A 15039-nucleotide genomic window follows, 5' to 3' on the forward strand; every position below is an offset into this window, starting at 1 on the left:
AAGGATATTCCAAATTATTTCACAATAATCAACACGGATTAGTTTTGTTTTCCAGAAATACAGCACTACATGATAAAACAGTCACATCTAATAGTTGACAAGGCAGAGACTATTCTGAACTACCATTAATTTTCGAGTAGCACTGAGGAAATTATTAGGAGAAAGCAAAAGAATGTCTGACTATAAAGTAAGCATCATTCCACTGTCATCAGTAGGAGATAAAATCATATTTAAATCATATAGTATATTGCACAGAATCACATCTTGTACCAGCATGTAGAAGAAGTTTGATTGGGTATACCATAAAAAAAGAGATGAGAGGAGAAGAAGAAAGAGTGAACAATTAAAACGATGCTTTGCTTTAAGGGCAAATATTCAGTCCTTAGGGCTGAAATATGCATAGCAAATGCACAGTTAATTTCGGACACAGTTATCCAAAACTATTACTGATCTCATATTGCTCTGCTGCTCACAGAATCAGACCTAATTTTCTGCTGCCTCGGCACTCAAATAGTTCTTTTAGCTTTTGGATCTAAACTAAAATGAACCAAGCAATAGCCTGCTTAATTTTAAGTACCAATCAGAAATTCCACTGCCTACTTACAAAGTAAATAGTACTTGGGTTGGAAGTAATTCTGCTGCACTGGAACACAAAGGAAAAATGAAGTGATCTCAGTGCTGCAGCATTCTACTGTAAAATAACATGTGGATTGGCTGCATCTCAAGAATACCTTGTAAGGTTTAGGAAATCTTTGTGCTGTTGCAGAGAGACACAAAGGGGACAGGATCTGATTTGCTTTTCCATGCAGCATATAAGATCAGAGTCAGATCCTGAATTTGTATGCGACCCAAACTATTGTGCTTTTAATCAAAATTCAGAAGAAAATAATTGACTCTCTTTAGTGACTGTCATGAAGACCAAAATGTTTCCAGCAAGGAAAACAGCCCAAGGGAGGGCTTGAACAGAGGGAGCAGGATGGTCTTAGATCAGTTTTGGCCAGTTATAAAACTGCATCTTGAGGCTATAGTTACCTGAACTGCTGTGACACAATCTGGAGGCTTGCTTCTAGTAAGATCCTGCTTCCATTCTTTTTCCCTCAGAGGTTCTGGCACTGATTAGACCCCTCTGTGACTTGTTTCAGCTCAGTAACCTGCAAGAAAATTATTCATTGTTTCCACTTGGATAATAAGCTGAGACTGTTTATGAAAAGATATGATGTGTGTGTATGGAGTGGGTGTAAGGGAAGGAACCAGAATCAGGCAGCCCAGAATAGAGTGAATAAAAGGGAGGGCCAAGACATCGCCTTTCTGCTGTGCAGTTGTAAAAAAAAAAAAAATAAAAAAATCTAACCAGATACAAACATTTGGACTTCTAGCCCTTCTACCTCTTCATCTTTTCAGTCTACTTGCTTGCTGTAAGGTTTTTATCCCCTTCCCCAACAAGGAAAGAGTTCCACACTTTGACTTAGTCTCTTGTACACTCATCCCTCTGACAAACGGGGGCACACTGCATACAATGCATGGGGAAGAGTTCGGCCTGTGGTTTTTGTGTTTCTGTCACTAATATTTCTCCTGGCATGCAGGGCCATCTGCTGGCTTTTTTCCCCTTGAAACATTTTATAAAGCCACTACTAGATCTGTCCAGCTGCTCAGCTGCATTATTTATCTAGATATGTAATATGTGCCTTCCTAAAGATCCAAGCACTTATTATAGTCCAAATGTACAAACATTGACATATGTTAATGATCATACCATATATTGCAAAATGGCATGGCTAAGCATACAAGGATTATGAGTACACAAGAGAAAGATCTGTGGTAACACAGTGTACAGGTTTCTACCCATATACATAGACTCTGAAAACCAAAAGAAGCACAAATTCAATTACTCATTCAGTATACAGTTTTAAATCAGTTTGTAAAGAATATACACATATATTTTGCCCCAGATTAAGCAGGTATAGCACCAGCTGAATAATTTTTGTCCACACTGTTCTGGAAATCATCTAGAGACCTCTCATACTCTACCCAGACAGTTTGTCCAAAAATGGATGGGAGTCTTCCTATTAACTCTAGTGGGCAACCTAATAAATGTCAAGAGGTTTACTTGGAAATAAATGGTGAAAACGATCAGGTAAACTATTTGACCAAATTAATTCTATGTTTATTTTTGCTTCTAGGATTTTCTTGATTTGCTTGGATAGAAAGAAAGGAACAAGAATAAACACAACTGGAACCTGTTCTTGTGAGATATGCTCTCCACTAAACAGCTGAATAACCATTTAATCTTGCACCTAAGGACAGACTTCATATCAAACAGGTAGAGTTGTTTGGCTAGCAAATCAAAGTACTTCTGCTTAAAACAAATGAAAAAATGTTAGATTTTAACAGCCTAACAGAAATGGCTGAGATTTAAACTGATGCTAAATTACTTTATCTCTGCTTCTGTGAGATAAAAACATCTTTTACTTTCTGAGCCTTTTCTTTCACTTATTTGATCATGAAGAGAAGATACTGTAGATTTATGTGTCGTTTGTACTGGAGAGCACAACTGGTTTAGCTTTTCTGTCAGACCCTCAGGACCCTGTCTTTATAATGACTTTTTTTAAACGCACAGTGGGTTTGCCTAAGCAAATTTAATTTGTATTACATTCTGGATCCAAAGGAAAGAAAAAAAACCACCCCAGAACAGGCACCCCCCCCCCCCCCCCCCCCCCCAGCACCACCTTTAGAAGAGAGGCGATTTTATTTTTAAAAGTGTAAAAAAATCTGGTATGGGTAAGACACTGGTTAAAAAGAGTTGGCCCTCTTATGTAGGCTATTTAAATATATAACAGCAAGCCCTTACCACCACCACCAAGAAACTAAATTAAAAAAATGCATAATGTTAAATAGCAAACTACAGGAGCTTATTTCCATGAAAAATTTATTTGGGGAAAGAAGTAAGAGAAAACAAGGTGACAAAACAAATCCTAATAAATCCAGATGAATTCAAAGTAATATAAGATGAAAACAGGAAGGCCTACGGGTAATAGGAAGAACAATAGGAGATTTAAAGAAAAATAATTACATAAACCAGAAGAAGGGAACTCATGAAAGAATCCCAGTATCAGAGGCAAACAAAACACGAGAAGGGAACGGCATGCGGTTAAGAATGGTTTCTTGGCATCACTAAGCAACAAGATGGCTGGTTGTAAGGTAACTGCTTTTAAACAGGGAAATATAAGCAAACAAATAAAATTACAATAGAACCAGTTTTGGGAAAAATTAATCTATTTAACTGTAACAAGTTTTCAGAAGAAAAATGTAATCACCTACTTCTGAAAGAATTGAAGAATGAAATGATTGTGTCTGTTAATAAAATCAGCTATTATGAGAAAAGGCTGGAAGAAACAAAATTTTGCAGTTACCATTGAATAGGTATTAGAACAGTTTATAACTAGGATGATATGCTTCTGTGTCAGGTAAATTAATTGATAAAATAATTAAATGAAAACCCATAAAATGATACAATAGTCCTGATGAAACTTGGATTAAAAAAGCAGGAAAATCATATCTCCAGGCTACTTTGGGAGACTGACAAAATATGACAAAGTGTAACTAGTAGACATGTTTGATTTGGATTTTTATGAAGCCTTTGACAACAGGCCAGGCAATACATGTAATATACATCTAGGTTTAATCTAGACAATCTACGTTTCAGAATATTCTGTCAGGTGTCAGGTTTCAGTGAAAAACAGATAAAAGTACAATTATGACAGAAAGGTATTGACTACTTGTTTTAGCAACAGTAGAGAAGAGAAAAATTATAATTAAGCTTTGAATTGGAGTATGCCATCTCCTCCAAACATTCCTGGCCCCAGAGAACGAAACAAACCAGCAAATCTGCCAGCGTCCTTGCTCTGTCCTTCTACTGTGGAAATAAAGGTATTAGATACGTCCCACCCTGCCCACACGTAACAATTGGTGCTGGACACTAGATTTAGTTCACAATGCCCTGGCAAGAGCTTGGATTCAGATGGATAAGACTTTAAATAGTGAAGGAACGAGAGGGTGGTTAAAAACTGATTAAGAAGGGGGAAAATAACAATAACTCAAATCCTACCTTACTTTGAATAATCCTGAACATTTACTATTATTTTTTTCCTGACAATTCATTTTTTAAAGATAAGTATTGCAAGAGCAGAAAGGAAGAATACAATTTATTTGAAAAATATGGACTTAATTCAGAGCTTGCTGAAGTCAGGGAAGGACTTCCAACGGCTTTAATGGGCTTTGGCTCAAGCCCTTATAGTGTAGCAAAGAGAAAACAATATAAACTGAAGTAGGATTTATATCCCTACTATAAATAATGTATGTAATCTCAATTACTGGAAACAGTATTTGTATATATCTAATTTATCATTATTAAAGTGAGATTATGGCAACTTTATGTGAGACAGAGGCAAATCTGGGTCATTACTGAAAACAGTTCATTTACATTATTCACTCAGGCACTTTCATTCTTCATGTTTAAAATCTCAATCTTGCCCCCCTGTGGCCCACAGGAATATAGCACACGTGCATAGTTTAAGTTCGTCTGAAACTAGACTGAAAATTGAAAACAAAGAGCACATATAATCCTTTTTGGTTTGTCATTTTTCCTCCAAATTTGAAATACAAATGTCAAATAGTCAAGGCACAAAAAAAATCCTAGAGGGACATTTGCTCTTCCAACAATGCTTACTATTAGCACTTGCTAAAACTCACAGCACCAAAGAACCAAACTTGGAAGACTTTCACATAATGTTTCACTTATTCCCTCTCACTAAGGGTATTTACACAGGTGACAGAAGGCACCTGTTCACACAGGATGATAATGGCTACAGTTGAGCTCAATTAGTTTAGTTTCAGTGGGCATCTCAGTTATTATTTGTAAAAATGGTCTTTGTCCACAGAACTACCCATAACTGCCCTCAGAGGTAAGTTTGGCCCAGAAGCCTGGGACAGAGTTCTACAGCCACATTGATCTGTCCCTGCTGTCAAGTATCAAAATTAAATTTGAAAATAAATCAGCTTCAGAGATCTATATGGTCTTTAAGATAGAAAATAGCCACTTTGATGTATTAGCAAAGGCTCATGCATCATCAATACGATCATCAAAATAGCTACCCACGGCTCTGGATGGCAATGCAAATCTATGGCTGCAGACCTTAGAAGACAATTCCAGAGAAAATAATACTCTCTCCCTTAAACAAAAGAAACTGGCGAATAAGGTGCTTGCAGGTAATACGCCTGAAAATAGACAATCATATTACAAATGACCACCCCAATAATTTTAGCAAAAAAATACTCCATCTATGTAAGTGGGGAAACAAAACCAACCACATCTAGTATATTACTTCTTTAAAGACTGATAAAATAAGGTTTGTGTCACCTCACTCACCTCACTTCAACACTCTCTCCCTTCTCTGTGAAAAATAATTTCTCTCCAGACTAATTCATTCAGGTTTAGTAAAAAGAACTTCCAACCTGGTCCATTGTGTCCCTCAGAAAAATGTTCCACAGAACCGCCAGATTCTTTCTCATCAGGAACAAGAGAACCAACCATTAATTTTAAAAAGGTCACGTCATCAACTGTGGACATGTACACAGCCTTACTGGGTTCACTCTGTTTCTTCTTACAGCAGCTGGACACAGTTACCAAACCTTACATTTTGTATTTTTCACTGTATTTTTTTCCAATAACTAACTATTTTTTCCTTCCTAACAACTTCTTACTACTAATTTGACATTTATTATTCAGAAAGCCTGGTAAAACTACAGCCCCTTAATTTATCAGTTAAATAGGCAAAGCGACAATGCAAGCTCCTAAGCTCCCCTTTTGCCTTCTCTCTCCCCGAGATGTTAACCAAACTGGTTCACTCCCAGCAGCCACCTGATCCTTTTGTCCTCCTGAAACTACCAAAAAAAAGGAAATTAAAGCTAATTGTGGAGGTGAATTTGTATTGACACTCTTCCAATAGAATCCAGACTTAGACCACCAATGTGTTTCACAAGGGACATCCACCTGTCATCAGATGGTGGTAATTTTCTAACAGCAACTGTCCTGGGATGCATTCAAAATAGTAACAAAAGCTAAGAAAGAGTCTTTGTTTCATTACCAATTTTCACACCACTGATTCTTCAAGATGGTGTTGTATTTTAAAGTATACCAGTACAAAACATCCTACTTAAAATGTTACTTCAGTACAAATATAAACCATAAATAAAATATAATCAACCTGTCCAAAATATATATAAACTGGTATTATTTAATAAATTATGTTAACCTGCTATACTTCCATCTACAGTATAGTTAGTTAATATTTCCTTTCATCCCACCGGCCAAAAGGCTAATCCTCACACCAGCTGTTACTACTCCAGTACAGAATGAATGTGAATTTAACCCCTCCTGGATATAGCCTAATAAACTCTGTTGTTTTTCTAAGCACTTCTGTGAATTAAAATGGATGTTGGCTTGCCAACCAAATTCATGAACAGCTCTGAAGTGGCTTTTAGGCAAGTTGCCAAATAACTTCCCAATTCCCTTATAGGGTATAGCTCTCACTGCAGAGATCTTCAGAGCAAGAATTGAAAACCAACATCTTCTCCTTTCCCTCAAAATTATTTTTTAATTTTCTTAGAATTATTTAAATAAATTAAGCACAACAGTACATTAAAATAATATTAAGGGTTCATTTGTACTCTTAAATTCTTAATGATTTCAACTTAATTGTACCAATAAAAATGTGAGAAGAGCATGCCCTCCTGCAACCTTTCTAACAATGCAAAGGCCAGGATATTGAAAAGCTTGAATATAAAATGCAACCCAGCACATGTGTTTGGATATTGAATAAAACTGAGGAAAATAGGAATACTTCCCACCACAATGAAGATCTATTATTAGAAACAAATATAATCTTCATCTGATGCTTAACTTCATTCTAATGAAAACCAATATATGCTATAAAATCTTTTTGCCCAAGACTTCAATCTCCATTTTCAAAAGTACCATAATTTAGACTTTGATTTGGCAAAGCAACGAGCAACCCACAAAACTTCAAAACAACTGGAAATGTCCAGAATTTAAGCACATTACTTGTGTTTCCATATCTTCCCTCATGGAGATGAAATATTTCCTGTTTCAACAGGAAATCATCAGCCAGCTTGCATCAACATGTGGCTTTGAACGTTGTAAAATCTGAAACATTCAGGGCCGCTGTACAGAGACTTGCCTGCTGATAATAGGGTTTTTTTCTGCTTCATACACCCCTAACCGGAGTGTAAGACTGAAATTCACAACAGAATACACAGACTAGCTAGAGAAAACAAACTTCAATTAATAATAAACTTTCAACCTGTTGAAATAGACTCAGTTATAAGAAGTCAGTTATTGTTTTAATGAAAAAACATACCAGTTTTAACTCTCATACCCCCTCTTCACAGCCATTAGATCTGATCTGCTGTATCTATTAGCTATAAAATTTAATTTTGGTTTTATGTTTGAATACTGTTATTTATTTTCTCTCCTTTACAAAAATGCTAAAGTTCCCCAAACGTGAGAAAACTAAACTCATCACCACCAATTGCAGCGACTCCTTTTACCATACTGAGGAAACCAGTGCACTGAAGAGGCACAAGTACTTCTCAGGTAGTACTTTCAGGCATGAATCCTCATGGTTTACTTGCTGTGTCCTCTGGAGTTCCCCAAATTATAGGCCAGATGGAAAATCTGCTACCCGACAACCTGACAGCCCTTTCAGTCACCATGCAAGTGCCAAATTAGCAGAGCGCTTCACATGAGGTTTTTAATTTTGCATAAATTACCACAGTATTTCTCCCTCTCGGGCAGACTGCCCACGAACCATGGCAGGTAGCTGCCTGCCATGACGGCTGACCGACAAGAGGGTTATCAGACCAGGCAGCTTCTGATAAAAGTTGCACCCACCTACCACCTCGCACCTTTCCTGATCCCTTAGCAGTTGCAGTTTACCGGTGGTTTGATGGCGGCAATGTGCAGGGTGGTCTCATTTCCTCTTTTTTTCCTACTACTTTGTCTCCCCACTAAGCAAGGAAACCTGCCAGACTGGAGCCCTGCTCCGGCCCCTTCCCGGCTGAGGGAGCCGGCCATCCCCTTTGCTCCCACCGCCTCTCTCCCGCCCCGCTCCCGCCGCCTTGCGTTATCCCTGCTCGGACAGGAAGAGCAGAACGGGATCCCACCCTAACCTGGCCCTCCCCTCCGCCTCAGCAGCGTTTTAACAACACAAACGCAATGGGAGCGGTTTCTTGCCTTTTCCCTCGGGGAAAAGGCCCGGGGGACCGCGATTCTTTCCCACTGAGGCGGGGTCACCGCCCCAGGCCGCCGCTCCCCCCGCGGCGCCACTCCCACAGGCCGCTGAGGCGAAGGGAGACTCCATTTCCCAGCGAGCCTCGAGAGGCCAACGGCGCGCGTGCGTCGTCGCCGTCGTCGGGGCGGGACGGGGCGTGTGTAAGATGGCGGCGGTCGGGGCGTGGGGTTCCGCAGTGGCGCCCTCGCGGCTGTTGCGCGTGGCGCGAGCGCTGTGGGCCTGGCGTGCGCGGCGGTGCCTCGGGCAGAACGCGGGGACCGCGGACGGTAGGTGAGAGGGGGCGCGGAGGGGATCCCCCCGCCCGGCCTTGTCTCGTAGGCTGCAAGCGCCCGGTTAGCCGCCCGCGCCCTTCGTGGTGGGCGCCTGCAGCCCCCAGGGGGGCCGCGGGGGAGGGGAGGGCAGCGCTGTGGGGCTCGGCGAGGGCGGGGGGTGGCCTGGGGGGCTGCCGCGGGGCCGTCCCGTGAGGGAAGGGGGTGGCGTGACCGTGACCGCGACCGCCTCCTCTCCGCCCTCGTCCTCCCCGCTCCGCGCAGGCGGCGGCTTTCCCGCCAACCAGGTTAACAGTCTGTGAAATCCTCCTGCAGGAGGAAAAGCCGCCAAGCCTTCCTTTGCGGATGAAGCGGTTCAAAATCTGCTCTACAAAATGACGGGGCTCAACCTGCAGAAGGTTTTTAGGCCGGTGAAAAAGGAGCTTAAACCGCCCAAGTACAAGCTAATGACAGAAGCTCAGCTGGAAGAGGTAGGCCGCTCTGCTTCGTTTTGAACTAAGTTTTGGTTTTAGCAAAGAGTCTGTGACAGTCCACGTTTCTGCTTACTTTAATGCTGCTGCTGAAAGCATTTCGGTCTCTTTACTTTGTTTCAGGTCATTTCGTAAATTAGCGTGAGTCAGTGTTTCTTCACTTTAAATAGTTATATTTATCCAATTTTTCTCAATTTTTGCGGAATATGGAAGGGAATTGGATGCTTTTTTTCTTGAGCGACAGGTTCTCTTTATTATCGCCTTTCCTTATGCTTCCCAATTGCGTTAAACGTTTTTATCTGATATTTAAATTCTAGCCCTGGAAGTCCTTTGACTGCATTTTTTTCCTGTTGTCTGACCGTGGTCCAGGATGACAAAGGGGCCTGACTTAAGCCAGTTCTTCTGTAACCACAATCACAGCTTCATATAAACTGTTGATTGTGGTTTATGGTTTGGGGAAAACCTACTGTGGAAAAATATGTGAAATAAAGTTGGTGTTTGCAGTAGTGTCTGTAGATTTTACTTTTGAAACTTGTTCCAGCAATTTACCCGAGCTACAGTAGTGGTATATTGTTCACATGCGATTCACCTACCTGGAGATTGAATTAGTGTCTCGCTGCTTCTCAACTGCAGAAGAAAAAAAAGGATTTTAAAATTTCTCTCTAAACGAAAATATTTGTCCCAAAATTGTATGTTACCTTTCCGATATAATGGGTTTTTTTTAATTGTAAAATTAAACTACTTTTTTTTTTCCCCCCCAAGGCCACAAGAAAAGCCATTGAAGAAGCTAAAGAAAAACTAATCATGCCCCCTGTTTTGAAAGAACGAGCGCCAATTGATGATGTCTTAGCAGAAGACAAATTCCTTGAAGGAACTGAAAGTACAAAATATGTGTTTACAGATTTAACTTACTCAATTCCACATCGTGTAAGTAACAGTGTATTAATTTATTTTAAGAGCTTTTCATTCTTAATTTCAAAATAAGCTTTAGGTTTTAATAACAAGTAGTTGAAGCAGTTTGCAAGAAAGCTGAGGAGTTGTAAATTCAGTCTGGTACAAGGCAATACAAAGACATATATTTCTAAATGTTTGCTTCTAACTGGTAAATTATATTCCAGTGCTCAAAAGCAGGCATGGGGAGGGGAGGCTGTGGGATAGTTAGTTAATTATTTTAAAAACAGATGCTTGTGATGTGCTAGGAATGCTGAGTTTTTCCATACTTCTAAAAGCTTTCTGTGGAATTAGATTACTTAATACTGTGCATGGATGAAAAGATGGAGCTGCTTTGCAGTTGTAAAGATCTGGTGGAAAGCTGAGTAAATGATAAATGAATTCAGAGGGAAGCTGTGAAGAAGGAGTTGTCAAATAGAATTGTGGAGTATAGGGATAAAGATTTCTGTGAATAATGAAACATCTAGATTGTCTTAAGTACCAGCAGTAAGAGGCTGGAAAAATTCTTATCAGTAGTTATGATTCCAAGAAGTCTCCATGGTTCAAACATGCATATAGTGATGTCCCTGTGAAATGAATTGCCAAGTTTTCCATCTATTACTCCATCTGAGAGCTCTGTCCAGGAACCTGCTATTTGTTCTTCTGCCTCAATGCATTGAAAACTTCCTTGTCCCAACAAACTTTCCTCTCCGCAGGTCTAAATCAAATATGCTTGTGATCTGAGTATATTGTTTTATTTGTTGTATTTTTTGTTTTGCACTTGCCCTTGACTCTAGCACCTACCTCTGAAACAAAAAAGTACCAGACACTTGGATTCTTAATTTAGTATGTATTATTTAATGCATTAAATCATGCCAGAAGCGACTCTAACTCCTTTCTCAGGGTATTAGTTATGTTACATGTCTAAATATCACAGAGCTGCTGCTTTTAGTGTAGGTACATGCATGGTTATGTCATACAGTAAAATTAAGTTGCAAGCGTAGCACTTTAGCAGACACCAAGGGAGAAGTGATTAATCTAGCACATGGAAACAATCAGTTAGAAACTGGTATTATTAATGTGAGTTTGCATATAGAAGGACTTGGCCAGATAAAAAGCTTTTTTACAATGGTTCTAGCAACAAAGAGACGAGTTTGGGAGATAATGCTTTTTTTTTTTTTACCTTCTTTTCAGGAACGTTTCATTGTAGTTAGAGAACCAAATGGTGTTTTACGCAAAGCAACCTGGGAAGAACGAGACAGAATGATACAGATATTCTTCCCAAAAGAAGGGCGCAGAGTTATTCCCCCAGTCATATTCAAGGATGAACACCTTGTGGTAGTATCTTTCTGGTTTTGAAAACTGATCATTTTTACTTAATTGTGCTCTGATATCGAAACTGTGCTGTTTGGACACAGTAGCTCTGAATAAGCCAGTCTGCTTGTATGTTTTAAGCTGCTTTAATTCTGTTTTGAACAATTGCTTATCATTATAACTTTAGTTAAAATACATGTAGTAAGTTCCAGGCTAGGGACAGGTAATCCTGGCTAGGTGTAAATACTAGAAATCCATATTTAATTGTTATGCATTGATGAAATTGTATACTTAATCTGAAAATGTGAACTGGTGTTTCAGAAACAAACATTAAGAAACATTATATTAATATCATCAAGGCAGTTACTGTACTTTTATCCATTTTGTCTTGTGATTAAGGGGATGCTCACTGTAAGGGTTGCCCAGAACAGAAATGATGTGGCTGCTGTTTTCATTCTGGAGAGCTGGAATGGTATGATACAGACTCCATTCCTGAATTTGACCTGTTGTTTTAGACTGTGTTTCAGCAAGACCGTCATGAAGATATCCTAAATATGTGCATTGCTCAATTTGAGCCAGATTCACCTGACTATATCAGAGTGAGTTCACTTCACTTTTCTCATAAAAACCCCGTAGTATTAGTGAAGAACTTCAGGGTTTGTTTTGTAAACATAAGCATTATCTGAGGATCAAAGGTGTTGTTCATATGTGTTCTTTTTCTCCCCCAATAGATTACCTGTTCCACTTGTGATGAGGTTTGGGTTTTTTTCTGGCAGAAAACTAAAACAGGATTCCGTTTAAGTAATTTTCAATAGTACAGAAAGAACTACAGATGCATAAAAAGAGTCTTTATATAGGTATTTTTGGTATCAAACCAGAATTGGTGATAAGGCCCGTAACTGGCCACAACCAGAGCTGTGCTACTAAAGTCACACTAACTGCTGTGTTAAGATTTGGAACAACCAGGTAGATACTGATGAAGTTGGATAATGGGTGAAGTGCACCCGAGAGCACTGTACACAATATTATTTTTGACAAAGACCAGGTACAAAAAAATATACTTTTAGCTGAAACATTTAAATTTAGTAACTGTAGTTATTGCTGAGTATGTTAGTCTACACTTGCCTTTAAGATGTTTACTTCTCTGTAAAAATTTCTAAAATCACTGAGAATTTAATTTCTATTAGGCAATTTTTTAAATACATTTTCTGCAAAGTAAAATTTCACCTCTTTACTCTAGTGTTTTTCTCCTTAAAGAATAGATTACAACTTGACAGCAATGAAACAAAGGTTCAGAGGTTATGTTCTTCCCCCGCCCCCCCCAAATTTTCAGTACGTAGCTAGTATTTAGCTTTCTCTTAACATAAAAGGTGTCTGTGCTTAAGTAATATGAACTGGGTTGTCCCAGTGTTACCCTGAATTATAACATGTTTAAAGCTAAGGTAGCATGGTTCAGCCTGTGGCTTACTACTGCACTTCAGGGAGGTCTGAAAATAGATTAAAAACTAAGTGCAAGGTAGAGGGGAGAAACTGTCATCAAGCTCCAGTTACGCTAATGAAACTGAAACCTTTTGTGTGTATAGGTTCATCATCGGACATATGATGACATTGAGAAACATGCCAAATATGATCTGCTCCGTTCTACAAGACACTTTGGAGGAATGGTGTGGTATCTAGTAAACAAAAAGAAAACAGATGGCTTACTAATAGATATGATCCACAGAGACTTGTAAGTGGTGTTTGTCACTTATTAATTCTGCTTATCTAAACAAAGAGAAAACCAGTACCATTGTTTGAAAATAAAAACAGTATTTCTGTAAGTTTTCATTTGCTTGAAATTTTAGGCTAGCTGTAACTTTTAGCTATACAGATGCTGAATGGAAGTACCAACTACAGTCCATGAAGTTGTAGGGTATTAAACTAGGTTTCTGCAGAAACTAGCCTTTTGTAGTTGGGTTTTTGTTTCCCATGTAATTGTCAATACACTTTCAGTGCTGGGCAGTGCTGATCTTAAAGCCTAACAATTTCATACTACTAAGCTCAGTTTTGGCTTTTAAGATTGACACACTCTGGGTTTTAGAGCAATTCCTAAATAGCTTAGGAACAGGTAGATACTTTCATTTTAAATAGATGGATTTTTATAAGATAAGGTGCTAAACTTACTCAAAACTCCCTGAAGCAAACACTATTTAGTTGTTCAAAATGTCACTAGAGATAGGAGAAATTTGTAGAATTAGAACTCGCAAGTTGCAGTGATGGTGGCATTCATTTCTTACTGTTGGAAGTCAGAAACTTTCAACAGGTGGTCAGATCTTACTTTTAAACCTGGGGACATGAAGAAATACAGGGAAGGTCCAGTTTTGGAATCAAATTGTTAAAGGGAAAATTCAAATATCTGGACAATTATTCACCACCTGCCCACTTTTGGCTTATGTTTACATTTATGTAAAACACCTGTTCCAGTTTTAAATTCAGCTTGAGGGCTAGGTGTCACAAGATTTCTAATACCACTCCTGTAAAACATGCTAGTTACTGCAGTCAGTGAAGTTTCTCTTTGGCAGAGTTGTTCCACTAAATACTTGTTACTGGATAATTAACTGTATTTTACAGAGAGATTTCAGCTTTATTACTGCTGAACAGTACATCAGGCTTAAACGGCAGTATGGATAAATTTACATACCTTACCTGGTACACCTTGGTGTTCACATGCTTCTGATCTTCTCATGGACAGGTTGCCATTGCAATAGATGATGGGATGCCTGTTTAGCTGTATATTCTAATGACTGTATACTCAGTGAAAGCAGAAGTTTATGAAAGCCTGTGGTATGCAAAGTATACCAAGTATACTTTCTCCAAATACTCTTAAGTATTAAGAGAAAATAATTGCTGCAAATGGGCATTTATTTGTTCAGGCTGGATGACACTACAAGTTTAATTACACTGTATCATATGGTTCATCCTGAATGTCAATCAGCAAAAGAAGCTAAAGAAGGGAAACTTCAAGGAGTTGATCTGATCAAGGTATGCTTTTTCTACTTCAAGGCTACTTAACTACAGAAGAGAACGCTTTTAAACAGCAGAAGCCTATTTAGTAGTCTAAATTTCTCCTTACCTTAAGCAGCAGATACTTAACCAGAACTGTTGTGCATGCCAGGTTGTGGGTTTTTTAAAACTATATATAGCTGCACCAGGATTTCAGTTCTAGGTGGCTGATCTACCACTGGAATGATGAAATCTCATTATGCACTTATGCTCTTAATTGTACATTAATCTCTCTCCTGCCCTGTTTGCAGGTATTTGTGAAAACTGAATCACAGAAAGAAGGTTATATACAGTTGGCCCTCCAGGCTTATGAAGAAGCAATGGCTACTTCTACAGCTTCATGAAATAAACCTTAGTTCATCCTAAGTTTTAAGTCTGTTTACAAACATTCTCTGTACAGGACTCCACAATAAATACTTCAAACAACTGACTATTCTAGAATTTTTTTTACTGAAACATGTAAGAATCACTACAGTAGCTTGTTATTTTCAAAAGTTCTGTAAACAAGCTTATAGCAGTCATAATGACTTTTGTTTTGAGGTGACAATATACCGAGTTTAATTTCTTTACTGTTGCATCTCAAAGCTAAAGAATTGCCCACAATTAATTTTACTCACTGAAATAAGCATAGGGTCTGGACAGCTG

General features: G+C 38.8%; 1 protein-coding gene across 2 annotated transcripts; it reads left to right on the forward strand.

The window, feature by feature from the left end:
* Positions 1-8278: 8278 nt before the first annotated feature.
* Positions 8279-14824, forward strand: MRPS22 (mitochondrial ribosomal protein S22). Of its 2 annotated transcripts, none has more exons than XM_049802182.1 (8): positions 8279-8639; positions 8954-9108; positions 9871-10035; positions 11233-11376; positions 11868-11951; positions 12936-13081; positions 14265-14373; positions 14646-14824. In XM_049802182.1, the coding sequence occupies exons 1-8, from the start codon at positions 8294-8296 to the stop codon at positions 14736-14738; spliced, it is 1242 nt and encodes a 413-aa protein (XP_049658139.1). In that variant the 5' UTR covers positions 8279-8293; the 3' UTR covers positions 14739-14824. The 2 variants fall into 2 exon arrangements, with proteins under 2 accessions (XP_049658139.1, XP_049658140.1); XM_049802183.1 differs by having other exon boundaries at positions 8479-8635.
* The last annotated feature ends 215 nt before the right edge of the window (positions 14825-15039 follow it).

Source organism: Accipiter gentilis, chromosome 6 (assembly GCF_929443795.1).
Source record: "Accipiter gentilis chromosome 6, bAccGen1.1, whole genome shotgun sequence".
In the NCBI taxonomy this organism is placed as follows: Eukaryota; Metazoa; Chordata; class Aves; order Accipitriformes; family Accipitridae; genus Astur; species Astur gentilis.